The sequence below is a fragment of the Saccoglossus kowalevskii genome, chromosome 14 (genome assembly GCF_978046115.1).
Source record: "Saccoglossus kowalevskii chromosome 14, keSacKowa6.1, whole genome shotgun sequence".
Classification (NCBI taxonomy): Eukaryota; Metazoa; Hemichordata; class Enteropneusta; family Harrimaniidae; genus Saccoglossus; species Saccoglossus kowalevskii.
In genome coordinates this window covers 15,500,995-15,515,573 of record NC_140654.1, presented here as the reverse complement: position 1 = coordinate 15,515,573, position 14,579 = coordinate 15,500,995, and the positions used below count along the sequence as shown (strand labels likewise).

General features: G+C 38.2%; 1 protein-coding gene across 1 annotated transcript; it reads right to left on the bottom strand.

Annotated features, from left to right (window-relative positions):
* Positions 1 to 4,504: 4,504 nt before the first annotated feature.
* Positions 4,505 to 14,333, bottom strand: LOC100377011 (glycine receptor subunit alpha-2-like). Its single transcript, XM_006812736.2, has 9 exons — positions 14,329 to 14,333; positions 13,976 to 14,112; positions 11,731 to 11,798; positions 10,599 to 10,816; positions 9,213 to 9,295; positions 8,580 to 8,723; positions 8,189 to 8,418; positions 6,812 to 6,955; positions 4,505 to 5,538 (listed from the first exon to the last, which is right to left on the bottom strand). Exons 1-9 carry the CDS (start codon positions 14,331 to 14,333, stop codon positions 5,251 to 5,253), a joined length of 1,317 nt encoding a protein of 438 aa, XP_006812799.1. The 3' UTR covers positions 4,505 to 5,250.
* Between the last annotated feature and the right edge of the window lie 246 nt (positions 14,334 to 14,579).

Below are 14,579 nucleotides of genomic sequence, written 5' to 3'. Positions count from 1 at the left end.
ACGATCATGTGACATATGTGAAAACAATGGGGAAAAAATAGCACTCTGGCGCGCTCTCACTCATATAGCCATAGCATGAATTATTCTTGAAATCTTGTCGTCTGTACCAGATTGGAGCCGTCGGTGAGGGCGCAGTAACCAACATCCAGCACCAGACAGACACACACGTTACTCATAGAGAGCGCTTCCTGGAAGGAATTATTGTTACGCTTAATCAAGTTTAAACTGAGCTTTATCACGTGTTAATTTATCTGCCAGATCGAGAGATACATATCACCGCCGGGAGACACTACAAGAGAGGTATTTATAGCACCCGTAGTTTCAGTTCCTTCTCTTTCGGGAAGAACATTGCTAGCAACCAAACTATTTTAACTTCTTTTTTTTGTAGGACGTTTCATAATGCTAGCCATTAAATCAGCTCCTATTATCTGTCCACCGCAAATTGATTTTCTTCAGGATTTTAAAGTGACCCTTCATCAGTATTTTGTTGACACCTAATAGAGGTGACTTCACTAAACATAATGATAGAACAGTACACTTCCCAATCACACAGTATTTGCCAATTGCCGTAATTGTATTACCAAAAGTGGGAGTAATCTATCTTATGAATGCGCCAATAACACTATCAAATTCCATCAGATGGAAAGTATATACACCTATCATTGAGTCGCGCCCTCTAGCGACAAACCGCGTCCGTGACGCAGATGCGTGAACGATAAGACGCTAATTGTGGCTGTCCGTCTAAACATTATCTTTGAGAGCGCTGCTTCATCATAAATGACGAACTATACAATAAAACACATTCGCCATTTAGAACGACGTTATGTTGACGTCACATAAGCGTTGTATCACGCGTTATATTTAAACACACAATTTTGTCATAGCTGGAGTACAGATAGCTCCCTAGGTAGCATTACCTATATACTTGAAGTCATACATCTCGGGTTGGAACAAACACTATTGGTTCTAATTTATATTACGTAATCAATTACACGATGTTGCCATATTTAGAATAATAACGAACGTAGAATGTGTGTACAGTCTGAATCTGCTAATTGAATTCAATTAGCTTCTAACAGCCTTTCCTCTATTTTGGGTCAACGAAAGAATGACATTATAATTGCTTTCTGAGGTTATTCTTATATATGTATTCAGAGTTCTAGGAAAATTGTGTTATATAGTTAATAGTCTAAATGTACGCGAATTGTGGTAAATGTATTCTTTATATTCGGGAGGAGACGAATGTTTGTGATTTCATGTGCCTTCGAAAAATGTTTTAAATCGTTAGCAGATACAAATAATCAAATTGAAAACCGAAACCAATGCAACTTTTGGGATGATGTGTTAGTGCCATTAATGTCAGGCGAGGTGTTACAGAAACTCTCGTCCCGATGCCAGAACAATCCACGGATTCCACAGTTATTTGGGTTGTGTATTTTTTTTTTTTACAGAAATCATGTTTTCATTGGCATCAACTGAACGTAAGTCTCACACATAGTCACCATAGTAAACAGTCGGTCCTTGGCCTCATTACCCTGTGTATTGAAAACAGTATACATATTACGATGTCATTTATAATATAATATGTACAGCGACAAATAATGTCAATAAGTCTGCGTAATAATGCGCGTAAAGTACTTTATAGTACACTAAGAGCGATGTACCCGTATTTTTATCTTATATCACACTAAACATAAATATTGTATCAATGCAAACTCCTTTGACGTGGCTGTTATTCTATTATGTTTTACCACGTACGGGTATAAAATGCTGACTACTATACGTATATATATACACAAGCTACTAACTAAATGTTGTGAATGCACTGTCTCTCCAATGTTTGCTAATAGTGTGATGACTTAATTAACGTGTTATAAAACATTAAGCCAGGTACCAGGGTTCGTTACGTTAGCCATCCCTTCACCGAACAGAGACACACACAGATATAGAATTTGTGTCAGCTTCTCGTCTCGGCGCCTCGCGGGGACTGCCTCTGACTCCCTTACATGGAAGTTCAAGATTCTACTCATGTAGCCAATCACACGAAGTACTTAACACGTCATATATACTTGATTAATTGCTCCCCATGTTGGGAAATTACTTCTACTTCGAACCGTTAGTTTATATCGTGGGCGCCACAGTGGCTTAAATAACATTCCATAGTTGACATTTATATCAGTCATTTGTTCCACTAACTGATCCCTTTAACCCCCAAATACGCGGTATAAACTTGATCATGACAGGCTATGACAGGGAAAGTGTGGTTTGATATTGTCCAGCCCTTCGATCAGGTACCAATTATCAAGCGGTCATCAGTGAATGTCGTTATAATTGCAAAAAGCGGGCTCACATCTAAATACATGGAAATATAAATCATGACAATAGCCACGCGGAAACTGAATGGTAATTTAGAGAGCGTAAGTTCCACAATGTTAGCAGGTTATTACAGGAAGAATATACTGAGTACAACAATTACTGTATGACAGTCAACCAGTAGTTTAAGTAGCAATGTGGATAACAGTTCCGGGAAAGGCAGATACATATGACGTACAGGTAATAAGAATAAACATCTTATTCCTCACCAACGTTGCAACATAATGCCAATGCCATAACACCAGCAAAACTGTCGGCGGTGACGTCGCTCTCGGCAGCGTCGACTGAGGGCGCAACACGCCCAGGTAACTGCAAATTCTCTGACAGGTGATGGAGAATTAAATTATGCAAATGACTTCATAACGTTCATCCCCCTAAATGAAATAGTTAAAGCTTACTGAAAATATATAATTATCCATTAACATTATTTTATTGACAAATTCAATTGATTATAACAAGTTTTGTAATTGAGACTTGAATACTAATTTTTTAAACATTTTAGCTCGGCTGCCATCGAAGACGACACAGCGACGAAGCTGATCATATTCCTGTTAACTGTTCGTCCGATCTTCAACAATTTCATCTGCATTTTTTTCTTAAAAAAACAGTAGCCGGAATGTTTTGATGTTTAGTATACAAATACCTTGAGTGAATCTCTCTCAGATTTTGAAAACTACCAGCTCAATTGATTTGATACCTGATATTTCGGCATCTTATGTCAATCATTGAGTCATTACAATTTTTAACAAATATGTTTTTCATGTTAGTAAAAAATAAAACGTGGTCATTCTTGAGATGTTTGTGGAATCACCAATACAAGGGGAGTAGACGAGACTTTTTCACATTTTATCCTAGTAAAACTTTAGAAACAAAATTTGAATTACAAACAAAATATACACATCTGGTGTTTGCATGTTGAACTTCCACGTCTTACACACTCGCACATATACAAACAAATACACAGGTGGCCGTGATATTACTAGGTTGTAGAATTTTGTTTATAATTGTATTATTTAATTAATGAGAGTTTCTGCAATATTACAAATACCGTTGGTATCGGTATTTCAGAGAAGCCCGTGACTTACAACAACATATAATTCCAATAAGATAATTGTTTTGTATAAGAAAATTGTAATATGGATGAAATATTCATCAGGCGGAAGTCAGTGTCGGCCATCTTTTGCGACCCCGGAAATAGTTTCCGCCGCATACACGTTTTATATCTTATCGATACATATATTTATACCTAATTATTTGTTTTACTAATATTTACTAATAGCTTGTACGATTAAAGCACATGCAGCGTAGAGTTATGAGTAAATAAGTATAAATACGATGCCCTTGTAACAATGGACGTACTAACAATAGTATTTCCATGTTAACTTTGAACGTGAATAAATAAAAATGCGCTGTGTTTTTAACGTACGAGACATGAAGCATTATTGAAGCAGCGTAACGCCGAGATGTCAAATCCAGAGTGTGTTTTACAAGCAATCGTCGAATTCTCCAATGAATACGAAGATACACTAATTACACGTACGAGACATGAAGCGTAATTTCACACTGGGTGCTTGCTCTACTACATGTAACTCTTCTCATAGTAAATATAAATAAAAATAAATAATAACAAAATAATTATACATACGTATAACTGCAAATATTATATCAATAAAATATAAAACATGGGTGTGTTCAAAACCTCCATGGTCGTAACTTCCTATATTCGAGATATGCGTGACAACTTAGCCTTCCGCCGTCGATGCATCGACATTCAATAATTCCATCGTTTCCTTGTAACATAGACACCATATACTACCAGCAGAAAGCTTACTTTCATTGAACAATGTACATTAAATACGATAATCCACTAAACTATACCAGAAGGAAAGTATATCGCAAAGAACACGTACAAAATTTAAAAACGTCACTGCGCATGTGCAACGACAGGAATTAACCCGGAAGATTGTTCGCATGACACGGGGTTTCCAAAGAGTAATTACATGTAGGAAATTACGCGACGATATTCAATGTGGATAATGCTTTATACACTTCCAAAACATAATGTCTATGTACGGATTACGCAAGAATAAAATATCTGATTATATTTTACACTTTGCCCATGTCTGAAAAATTACGTTTTTTTTGTTTATTTATTTAAATTACATCATTACGAAAATAAAAACAATGACCATGACTAACTAGCCTCTGAAAGCAAAAGCAAAACAACTAGCGTATTCATTTATTAATTTTTTTTCAATTTCACATGAACTAAATTGATTATTACTAATATCAGTTCTCAATATGAGCCCAGCACATTTCACCAAAGCTTTGGTGCTTCTCGATACATCCAGTATTAACGAAGGCCGTGATTGGCTAGATAGCCTACACTACGTGACCAAGGTTTTTACATGCGGCAACACCGTTCAAAGATGTTGGCGAACAGAACACTGACACATATATACATCCTCTCAGTTGAAACTCGGTTTGGCATGGTGTGATATTTCGTATATTAAAAAATTCGTAAAAGAGGCCACGGTCCGGTCGCTAAAAAAATGGCGCCGACAGCATGAGCGGGAGAATCACTACTTAGGCACGAAACTCTAATTTGTGTGACGCCCCCTCGCCTTACGCATCGTATATATTGTGTTACGGCGTTATGTCGTGGCATCAATCAGTACTATACAAATTCACGTGACTGTAAACGCAAAAACACATAAATTCGTTTGGTATCGCATAATAGGAACAAGATGCGGAACGTACGCCTCTGTTCCAGAGTCGCTCCACGCAACTGATGCGTACATGCCACGCACAAACTGACACACTATCCAGACTATTCCTTAGTCGAGCCTTGTAATGTACAATCCAGCGGTTGCCTAGCTACTTGATTCTGTCTTGTAATGCATAGAAATAGATTGTAAACGCAGTGGTGAATAAAATAAAGACAACTGGGAATACCAGCCTCGAATATCTATCAATCTTCATTGCAGTCTTCAAGTAGAAGCGGCTTTTTATCTTATGCTTGTCGTGCAGCGACTTTGTTGACATGCTCATTGCGTATTCTTTCGATCCTTTCATTCGCAGCCTCAACTCTCCTGTATTATTAGACTCCTCAGCCTCGCCAGAAAATTTCGTCTTGCCGTCAGTTGGTGTATCAATTTCTGTCTCCTGGGGAGTACACAGGAACATTGATTGGGTTATTTTTTGAAAAAAGAATATTTATGTGAATTTATGCCTGTGTTTATGTGAATCATGACGTAGATTTGTGTGAATAATATCGTGAATAATAATAATAATTGGTGTGAATAGTATAACTGTGTATGGTTTTGAAGAAAGAAAGTAACAAATCCTAGCAGTATTGCGCACCACTGAAGGCATTAAAGCATTTACGTCAGAGAATCGCTCGAGGGCGTGACTTTCAAGACAAAAAGTTTGATTTCACCTACTAGTATTCAAATCCATCGAATACTGGGACAAAATTACCTTTCTGGTGCCAATTGAATACATGTCGTGATGTCAAATGCGCAAACATCGCATATACAAATGGAAGTGTAGTTCTTTTACCGTATTCTCACTAAAAAAACAACTCACGTAGGCGTAAGTTGCGCCCCGGTAATTGAAACGAATATATTCTTGATTTCTTACAAGATGCGTGGATATGGCGGCCACTGGATAGTGCGCACACTAGCGCTGACTCCGACGGTAGATTGGCGATATTTCGGCTGACCATATATTTCTGTCTTGTGTACACTATTTCATTCGATCAGTAATAGTTAATAATTCTTGGCCATGTAAAATGTCATGATACATAAATATACATACAAATAAACTTTTTGGAACATGTAGCTAGACTATTTTAGCTCTATGTTGGAACCAGTCGCCAAATTTCGAATTTAACAACGTAAAAATGTCAATATAACAACCTGAATGACCTAAAATTTAACACACATTGCGAACCTGTCAACTTTTAAGTAAATTAAAGTTGATGGTTGAGCCAATATGCCTCAGCCAGTGTTTTTCTTAAGTCGACGTAAGTTACGTATCGCGTGTCGAACGTAGACCGGGTTCTGCGAGTTTTTCGTTTTTCGTGTTATTGGCTGCCTGGCACAAAACACCTATGACTGTTGCTATGTTCTTACTATAATCTGAATAAGTAATATATTACATAAACACTGTTCAGTTCACTCCCGTCCGTCACTCCGCTACTGTCTCATGGCACCATGAAATAGCATTTTCTGTGTGTTACAGTGACATATTTTGAGAAACATATCCTAATAAAATGCTTAGACCGTGCGACAGACCCCGGATAATGTTACTGTAATAGAAACCGCCGTTTTTAAATCTCCAAGCAGACGTGGTTAATCGCACAAGTCTTGATACATCACGAAGACCGTAGTTTCAAGATCCTCGGATTATGCAAATAAAAATGACCTATACATACCGTAGCAGTGTCATCGGGTATACCTCGTACTATTTCTCGCTTACTCGCTCTCACGCTAATGATGTAGAAGTAGTTGACCAGGGCGAATTCTATCAGCGCGGCGAACACGAATAATATGCACACGGAGAACCAAATGTCAATTGCCTGAGAGTGAGACATAGAAATAACACCATCATGAAGAAAACGCCATGAACAAATGAGAGATTCATGATAGGGAACTTGCATACACATAAGTTAGGAATAAAATGAATTGTAAAGTCGAAATAACAAAACAAACATAAATAAACATAATTTTATCTTTGGAGGTTTCTCACCATCAGATACATCCTGTCAAATATGCGTCTTCATAGTGGCCCTGGCGGCTGCTTCTCAATGAACCATGTTCTGTTCACTGCGAGATCCCGCCTTATGCGTGAAATCAAGCATACAAAGGGACAAACAGAGGCCAGAGCACCGTAGTGACGTCAAAACAAATTCGACAAACGCGAAAGTATTTTCTGTGTATTTCCACGACCAATTATGTGACATACACATTCGATGATGGTCAATTTTGCTGATGTAAGTACAGGCTGGAAGGTCATATACCCCTCACGTGAGCTCGGCATTTTGATATTGAACTATAATTAAAGACATTTTGCAGAAGACGTTTTTCCCAATCATTTCACGCATTATGCGAGATTTCGCACTGAATAAAAATTATCTATAATATTTGATGACCTACATTGAGTCGTGGAACCAGTGAACTATCCTGTTTTTTATATCAAGATAATATATGATATAGTCACATCAACAAATTGTAGACTATACAGTAGGCTCTCGCTACCGTCAGGGGGCGTGCACAGTCACTGAGCGCATATTGCACAGTCATGGTGAACTATTCCCATAGTGATGTCACTGAGAATGATCAAACTATTCGTCTCTGCGCATGCGTTTGCGGTGACATCTTTGTTCAGAAGTAAAACAGACGACGAAATTCCAAGTTTTATATATTTGACAGGAAGGGAAATAGCTGACCTACTATCTGATACATATTTACAACAGATTAAGAACACCATATATATCTTATAAATGATTAGCTGTATTACGATCTTCTTCCTGGAAAGGTGTTGAGTGTAGTGAGTCGAACCAACGTTGCGTGTTTCTACGCAGCTTTTACGCTAGAATACGGAAAAGCAGCTGACACCCTAATATATTATTGATTTTTCACGGCGTTGATTAATGTTGTGGTGACCATTCGTTGCCGGTCAATATGTATTCAATTTAACCATATAATTGTGGGACCAATGTGACCGATTTTAAATAAATGGCATTGATAGACACAGATATAACGGGACATTAAAACCCGGCAATCGTTTTTTTTAAAGCCATCCGTCTTACCGTAGGGTAGGAGAGAGCTGGCACCGTGAATCTGATAGTTCCGCTCTGGGTGACCAGGGTGAGTACCGATGTGATGCCCAGTGACGCCCTAGCTGGAGTGGCGTCCACGTGTAGCCAGAACGATATCCAAGAAATGATGACGAGTATTACCGATGGCAGAAACATATTCACAATGAAGAACCCCAGTGATCTATCAAGTCGGAACTCGACTAGTAGTGTTGAGAAATTACCTGCAACACAGTCACAAGGAGTTTCAGCCTTCAAAATTCGTTATATCAAACATGATATTTGAGTGGATTATATCACAATTATTGCGTTAAAATAGCGACAATAATATGGGATGAACAATAATTTAATAGTAATATCGCCACAAAGTGACGCATTTTCTTACCCAGCGGAGGGAGTTCTTCCAAGTTCATGCTTGTCTCAGGGTCCCCCGTTGGCAGGTCATACTGAGGTAACTGGATCTTTGGGTTTATCATTACTGGATTGTACGTTCGCCACTTCAGAGTCACGTGCTTGTCATTGTATGCGTCTGTGGCAAAACGCGACATGAGTGTAAAACGTTGAAATGAACAAGTAAATTCAGTAGATAGTGAATTAATAATGATAAATGTTGTCAAATTCAGAATTATTTACAAAACACGCAAAGTATTGAAATGAATATAAACGGGGCAAAGTGCTTAAATACAACATTTGCAAACATCTTCTGGAAACCCAAACAATTTTTTTCACCACTTGCATAAAATTATCATAAATATATGCCATGCATTAAACATATCGACAATATTGATATGGCGGTTAGACATAAATGGCCGTCAGAATCTCGTCGAGATCTGTATTTCTTCGATTAGCGTTTTATTCTTTTCCGTTATCGCGCCCACTATTTCAAATACCGTGGTGACATAAGCCAAGGGAACAGTGGACGCGATGAAAAACACGTTTCGCGGTTCACTTGATTTCACCGAGATCTCGGCGACCATTTATATATATCGTATATTATGCAAATGATATGCACACTTACAGCTACGTATCAGTAGAGGACAGTGCTGAATGTCGAGGGGAAATAAATGGAGCTCCATATAACATGTTAATACAAGAGTCAATCTGAAAAGAAAACGTAGTGAATCCATTGTAAGTTTCCCAGGTTGAATTAACTGCAGGATAAAAATGACAAATCAGAAAATCTCCACGATTTGATGGGTTTATGAAAAGTTCGGAAACCGCTTTAGCTACTGTGTCACACGCAACGTAATATTACCGTAATTGGTATAGTACAGGTGTGATGGTTCAAATACCAAAATGGCAACAGTAACATAAAGACTTCCCTGGCGCGATGATAACATACGAACACGGAGCCAACAGATGAGGTTTCAACTGGCACTGGTATTATTATACTCTGCAAACATCAAGTACAATAACGCGGTAAAACTCCAAACCTCCAATAACTAGATACTTAAACTCCAACACAATTCAACTAGACCTCCGATCCGATCTCAGTGCTGAACAACTCCCCTATATATACCCCCCACTGTCTATAAATAGACCATTACATCAACATACACAATGAGTCTGGAACTTACTACACATTTCTAGAATGTTCCACTACCTTCTATTGCCTCATACAGTGTTCTATTATCTATTCAACCAGTTTCTAAAAAAAATCTAGAATATTCCACCCAGACACAGTACGGTTCAAGAACATTCTCAGTAACACGGAAGTGGTAAATAAGTCGTATGCGACATACTGCTTGTACCGTGTTGGTCGTCGCGTAGCGCTTTTTAATTCTTTGTAAGATCTTGTAAGTAAACAATGTAGTTTACACGCGTTCTATATCTCGAACAGACCATATCAAAAACAACGCGTGGCGAAAACCACCGCCCATAAATATAGTCGTTCATGTATGAATTGTGCCGTATGTTTTATCAGGGTAACATAACTGACATGATATTGGGGCTGTTTCCGAGTTGATCGGCGTGAGTGAATTACTTTTTCTGTTAAAAAGACTTTCGGATTGCAGTCTTGATACCTACAACTACGAAACGTCCATGCCAAATGGCGGTCAACGTAAGATCAATAGGGTATTTCCCAATATGCAACATGTTCTATCGACATTTCATCCTTTTCAGGATTTTTTTCTATTTTAGTGTCAAAATGTAATCACTTGACTTGGAATAAAAAATGTCGACATCCCACACCAATCTGTTCCACTGACTAAATTGTAACTAAATCGCCAGAGGTTTGTTTATCAGTGTTGTCAACAAGCGACTAAACGACACATCTTGTTATCGCCATTTCATTACTCACAGCACAGTTATAGGTTGATGGAACGGTATTTATCATATTCATAGTATTTGAATGAGATTTCGGAGGCCATTTTCATCTAGTGTCTATAGAGGGCTCACTCACCTTGTCTTATATGTTATAGTACCAGATTGCTGAAGCACCAACGCAATGTTCTCAGAAAGAACAACGTGCAACTCTCCGTTCTTCTCGTTCACGAAGTAGATATCTGGCAGCCAGAATTGTTTAATTGATTCGACCGTCTGAAATACCAGATCCGTTGTGTTGTGAACCAATCGGATGTCTTCCCACTCAAGATACACATCAACATTCATAGTGTATTCCTAGAACGGTAACACACATATACGTTTGATCCGTTTACACCAGTAAAGGTATTACTGCGATAAAGACTTTCCATTTTCGGTATTGTGAAATTCCTTTGTTTTTATGCAGAAAAATACAGTGCAGTAAAATCATATTTATTAAAGTTATTCTTCGTACATAAGACAAACAATAGGCAAAAATATATAGAATATAGCAAATTATGTTTTTTCTGTAATATTCTTGTGTAATCGGTAATTATGAAAAGTATTCATAGATGCATAGGGAATTATTATTAATAAAAGTTTCTGAATTCTCTTGTCTTGTTTTCTCAGGGGTTTTTCTCTCAAAACACGAACAAATTTCACAATGTCATGTGTTTTGTATATATGCATGACTCAGGTTCGGCAATGCAATCAAATATACGACTTATCTTAAACGCCAAATTAGCCAAAATTACACAACCAGTCGTTCACTGTGTTTTCTATACTCCCTCCCGAGTGTAATATAGTTTCTCGTTCTGTCGTCACCTGCGCACGCGCGGAAATTGGGACAACGCGCGATGAAACGCAAAGGCTCATGGGCGTCTGCCGCATGCGCACTCAGGAGCCCACTCTCCCGCTTAGGCAAGAATATCAATATGCCACAATTGCATATTGTGTTCCCCTTCATCAGTGTGTACATTAATACACACAAAAATGTTATATTTATGATTTGTAAAGGTAACCTGGATGCTACACCAGCATTCAGTACTAAACTGAAGCTGAAACACTCGAATCAATTGCATAGTGCCCCCTAATTTGTTTACGGGACTGACACTATCGCGTAACACAGTAAACAAACGACTAGAATCGCAACACTCCCAGTCAGGAGTACTATGAAATGGGAAATAATGAAAAAAATGTGTTAATTATGCAAATGAACTAAATCTTCTCACCATCGACATGGCTGAAATAGATCCAAAACTGTCCACAGACACATATACTGTCACAACAACTGGATCACCTACAGGATAAAAAAAATAAAGACACTGATGTCATAATTGCGCATGTGCACACTCTAATCATCCTCGGATCTTCTGTTCTCTGATTGGTCTTCCGAACATCGAGCTCGTTACGCTTTCTTTCAAACGTGAGGAACCCAAAGTCATATAAATATATAGTATTTTCTCGTTACTTAATATGCACAGATTAGCCCTACAATTAATTACTGTTCGATTTTGATTATTTACAGCGACCTTCGCAATCCCAAATTTGAAAAAAAAAAATCCGAATTGTAAAAATTGTTGATAAACATCTCGATGTAGATACATTGTACGTACATCTTCACATCGTTGGCAAAACACGATAAATTTTCTATTACATTCATGTGAGGTAACCCAGAAACAAAATTTAATATAACCATCTAATGCCTCATTAATTCAGAAAAAAAACAAATGGCAGGGAAAAGGGCAAAGGAAACATGATATGTGTTGCTTTTGGTTTATATATGTGTCAATTGTGAAATAAATACGTGGTAAATTTTCAAACAAATTCCCAGAAAAGTATTCCTATTTATTAACCATTGATTTATGCAAACAACATCGTTTTCGTCCGGGTAGTTTTCGAGGAAGTTTCAGGAGTTCACGCAACGGCAATTTAAGCAACAGCAACGCCCTATTACCAGAGCAACGCTTTGCTGGGAGTTTGTTTTCAGTTATTTCACGCTATTATGATAGGTAACTTCAATATTTCACAATTACTCAGTTTTTAACACAAAGTCCAACACAAACAGCCAATAGACTGAGCACAAAACACGACGCGTTGGGATGACGTCAGTAAGATATAGATCTACCTTAACACACATAGCACCCATAACACATCATTTGGAGTTGGTAATGTGCTGTATTTACTAGCTTCTTTGTAAATGCGTCCCGGCTAATGACGATCATCGTCCGAATCGCACGGTTTCGCTAAAGCCGGCCATTCATAACCAGCCCACGAACCCGTGCGTGATCGTGTTAGGAAAAGCTGTATTTCACTGCAGTATATTAAGTAATTTGATTGGGCGCGCCAATGAGCTGGCGCTACCAATCAGCGTTGCTGTATCATACATTTGAACGTCTGGGGTCATCACAGATTAAAACAATGGCGGCGTGCAGGATTTGCACTAATTCACTGCGAGTCAAGAACAGAAAGGTCTATATTCGTTGACAGGTTTCCAAAATGTTTTATTACAACGTTGAAAATGTCTTGTGGGCAATTGAATGAAGACGATGGAATGTCTAAACATTTGTGCAAATCGTGTTTCATTAATCTGTCGAGACTGATAACATACCGACTTGCCCGATCCGGTCTTCGTTGCAACAAACCACGGTTACTAGTTGTAGTTCTAGGAACCGTGAACAAACACATCGTTTCCCTCATATACAGCACTAATTGATGGTTAGTAAGCTCGTTCTTAGTTCGTTGATTTCTATATTCCCCTATTTTAAATTTACCAAGTATTGTGTCGTTTATATCGTGAGTTCTTATTGGGAAATGCAAATGAGCCCGAGTGAATCTTATAATCGCTTGAGTGGGTGCGACATACATTAAATTGTAGTGAAATCTGCGAAGGGTTAATGTTGAGGCTTCGGCTGAATAAATGGTCCTTGGCTGGCGACGATGAATGGCGATGTAAAAAAAAAAAATTGTGAATCGAAAATGTATTATAGAATCGTCAGGAAAACGTTTACGCATTCACCAATGCGGGACAATTTTGTTACTGCAACAGCATATATTAACAGGCTCGTAACCGCATAGCGTTTTCCTTTCTGCGCAGTGAGTGTTGACATTGTATCATAGCGCTAAGTTTGCTGAAATGGGACTGACTTGTAATTAAACGTGTCAATTGTCATTAATTGCAGCACGCGACGGCTTGTCATTTGGAAGTGTAATGATTTTCGCCCTGAAAGTATGTTTTTGTGAAAGCAAAGTTGGCGCAAAATGTTTCCGTCTACGTGCCGGCCGTTCTATCAACGCGTGACACGACGCGAGGCGAGGCGACTTGGGATGGCGCGGCGCTGTGTTAGCTAAATATCAATGACGCTTTCTTTCAGACAAGATTTAATGCACTCTGTCATAGCTAATGATTGCAGCCGATGCCTCGGCAACTAATAATTGTTTGCTAAACACATATGATTATGATTTTGATTACATTACCGTGCAGATGTGGTCTGAATGTACTAATTTTGTCTTTGCTCAAAACTTTCGACATCAGTCGGTCATGTTCGCTCATTAAACGATGGTCATCGTCTTCTTCCACCGTGCACATCACATGGCAAATACAGGACACCAAACTGAAATTAAAAAAACACACCATTATTTAAGTACGTATTTTGAAATAATATACAACTACAAACTGTATAGCCTCGTTCACACTAGTGTTTCAATTGAATTATTTGTTTCCAAAGCATTGCGATGCTTCTCTACAATGTGAACATATTTTTAGTATGAACCAACCTGAAGCATTTGTACTCGTACACCAATGAACATTCCACGTGATAAAAACTTACCACATGTCCGATTTACAATTTGCGTGTTCATAATTCTGCAGACAAGTCGTCAACGTTTGTTAACTCAGCGGGAATATTCGTTTAAAGGAAATTTGTCTAAAAATGAACATTTTTGCAAATGGGGACGCTCTGCATCGATAATGTTTAGCTTTGTGGTCGACCGTCAACAATAAAAAAAATATATTTGAGATTTGACGTTGGCACAACCAACCAGAGTTGTCTATTTTAACGGCTTTGCTTACAGTCATCGG

Coding starts and splice junctions, on each gene's coding strand:
- LOC100377011 (XM_006812736.2), bottom strand. Junction 9,296..10,598: donor ACTATAACATATAAGACAAG/GTGAGTGAGCCC, acceptor TTTTCTTTTCAG/ATTGACTCTTGTATTAACAT. Junction 8,419..8,579: donor GGAAGAACTCCCTCCGCTGG/GTAAGAAAATGC, acceptor ACTGTGTTGCAG/GTAATTTCTCAACACTACTA.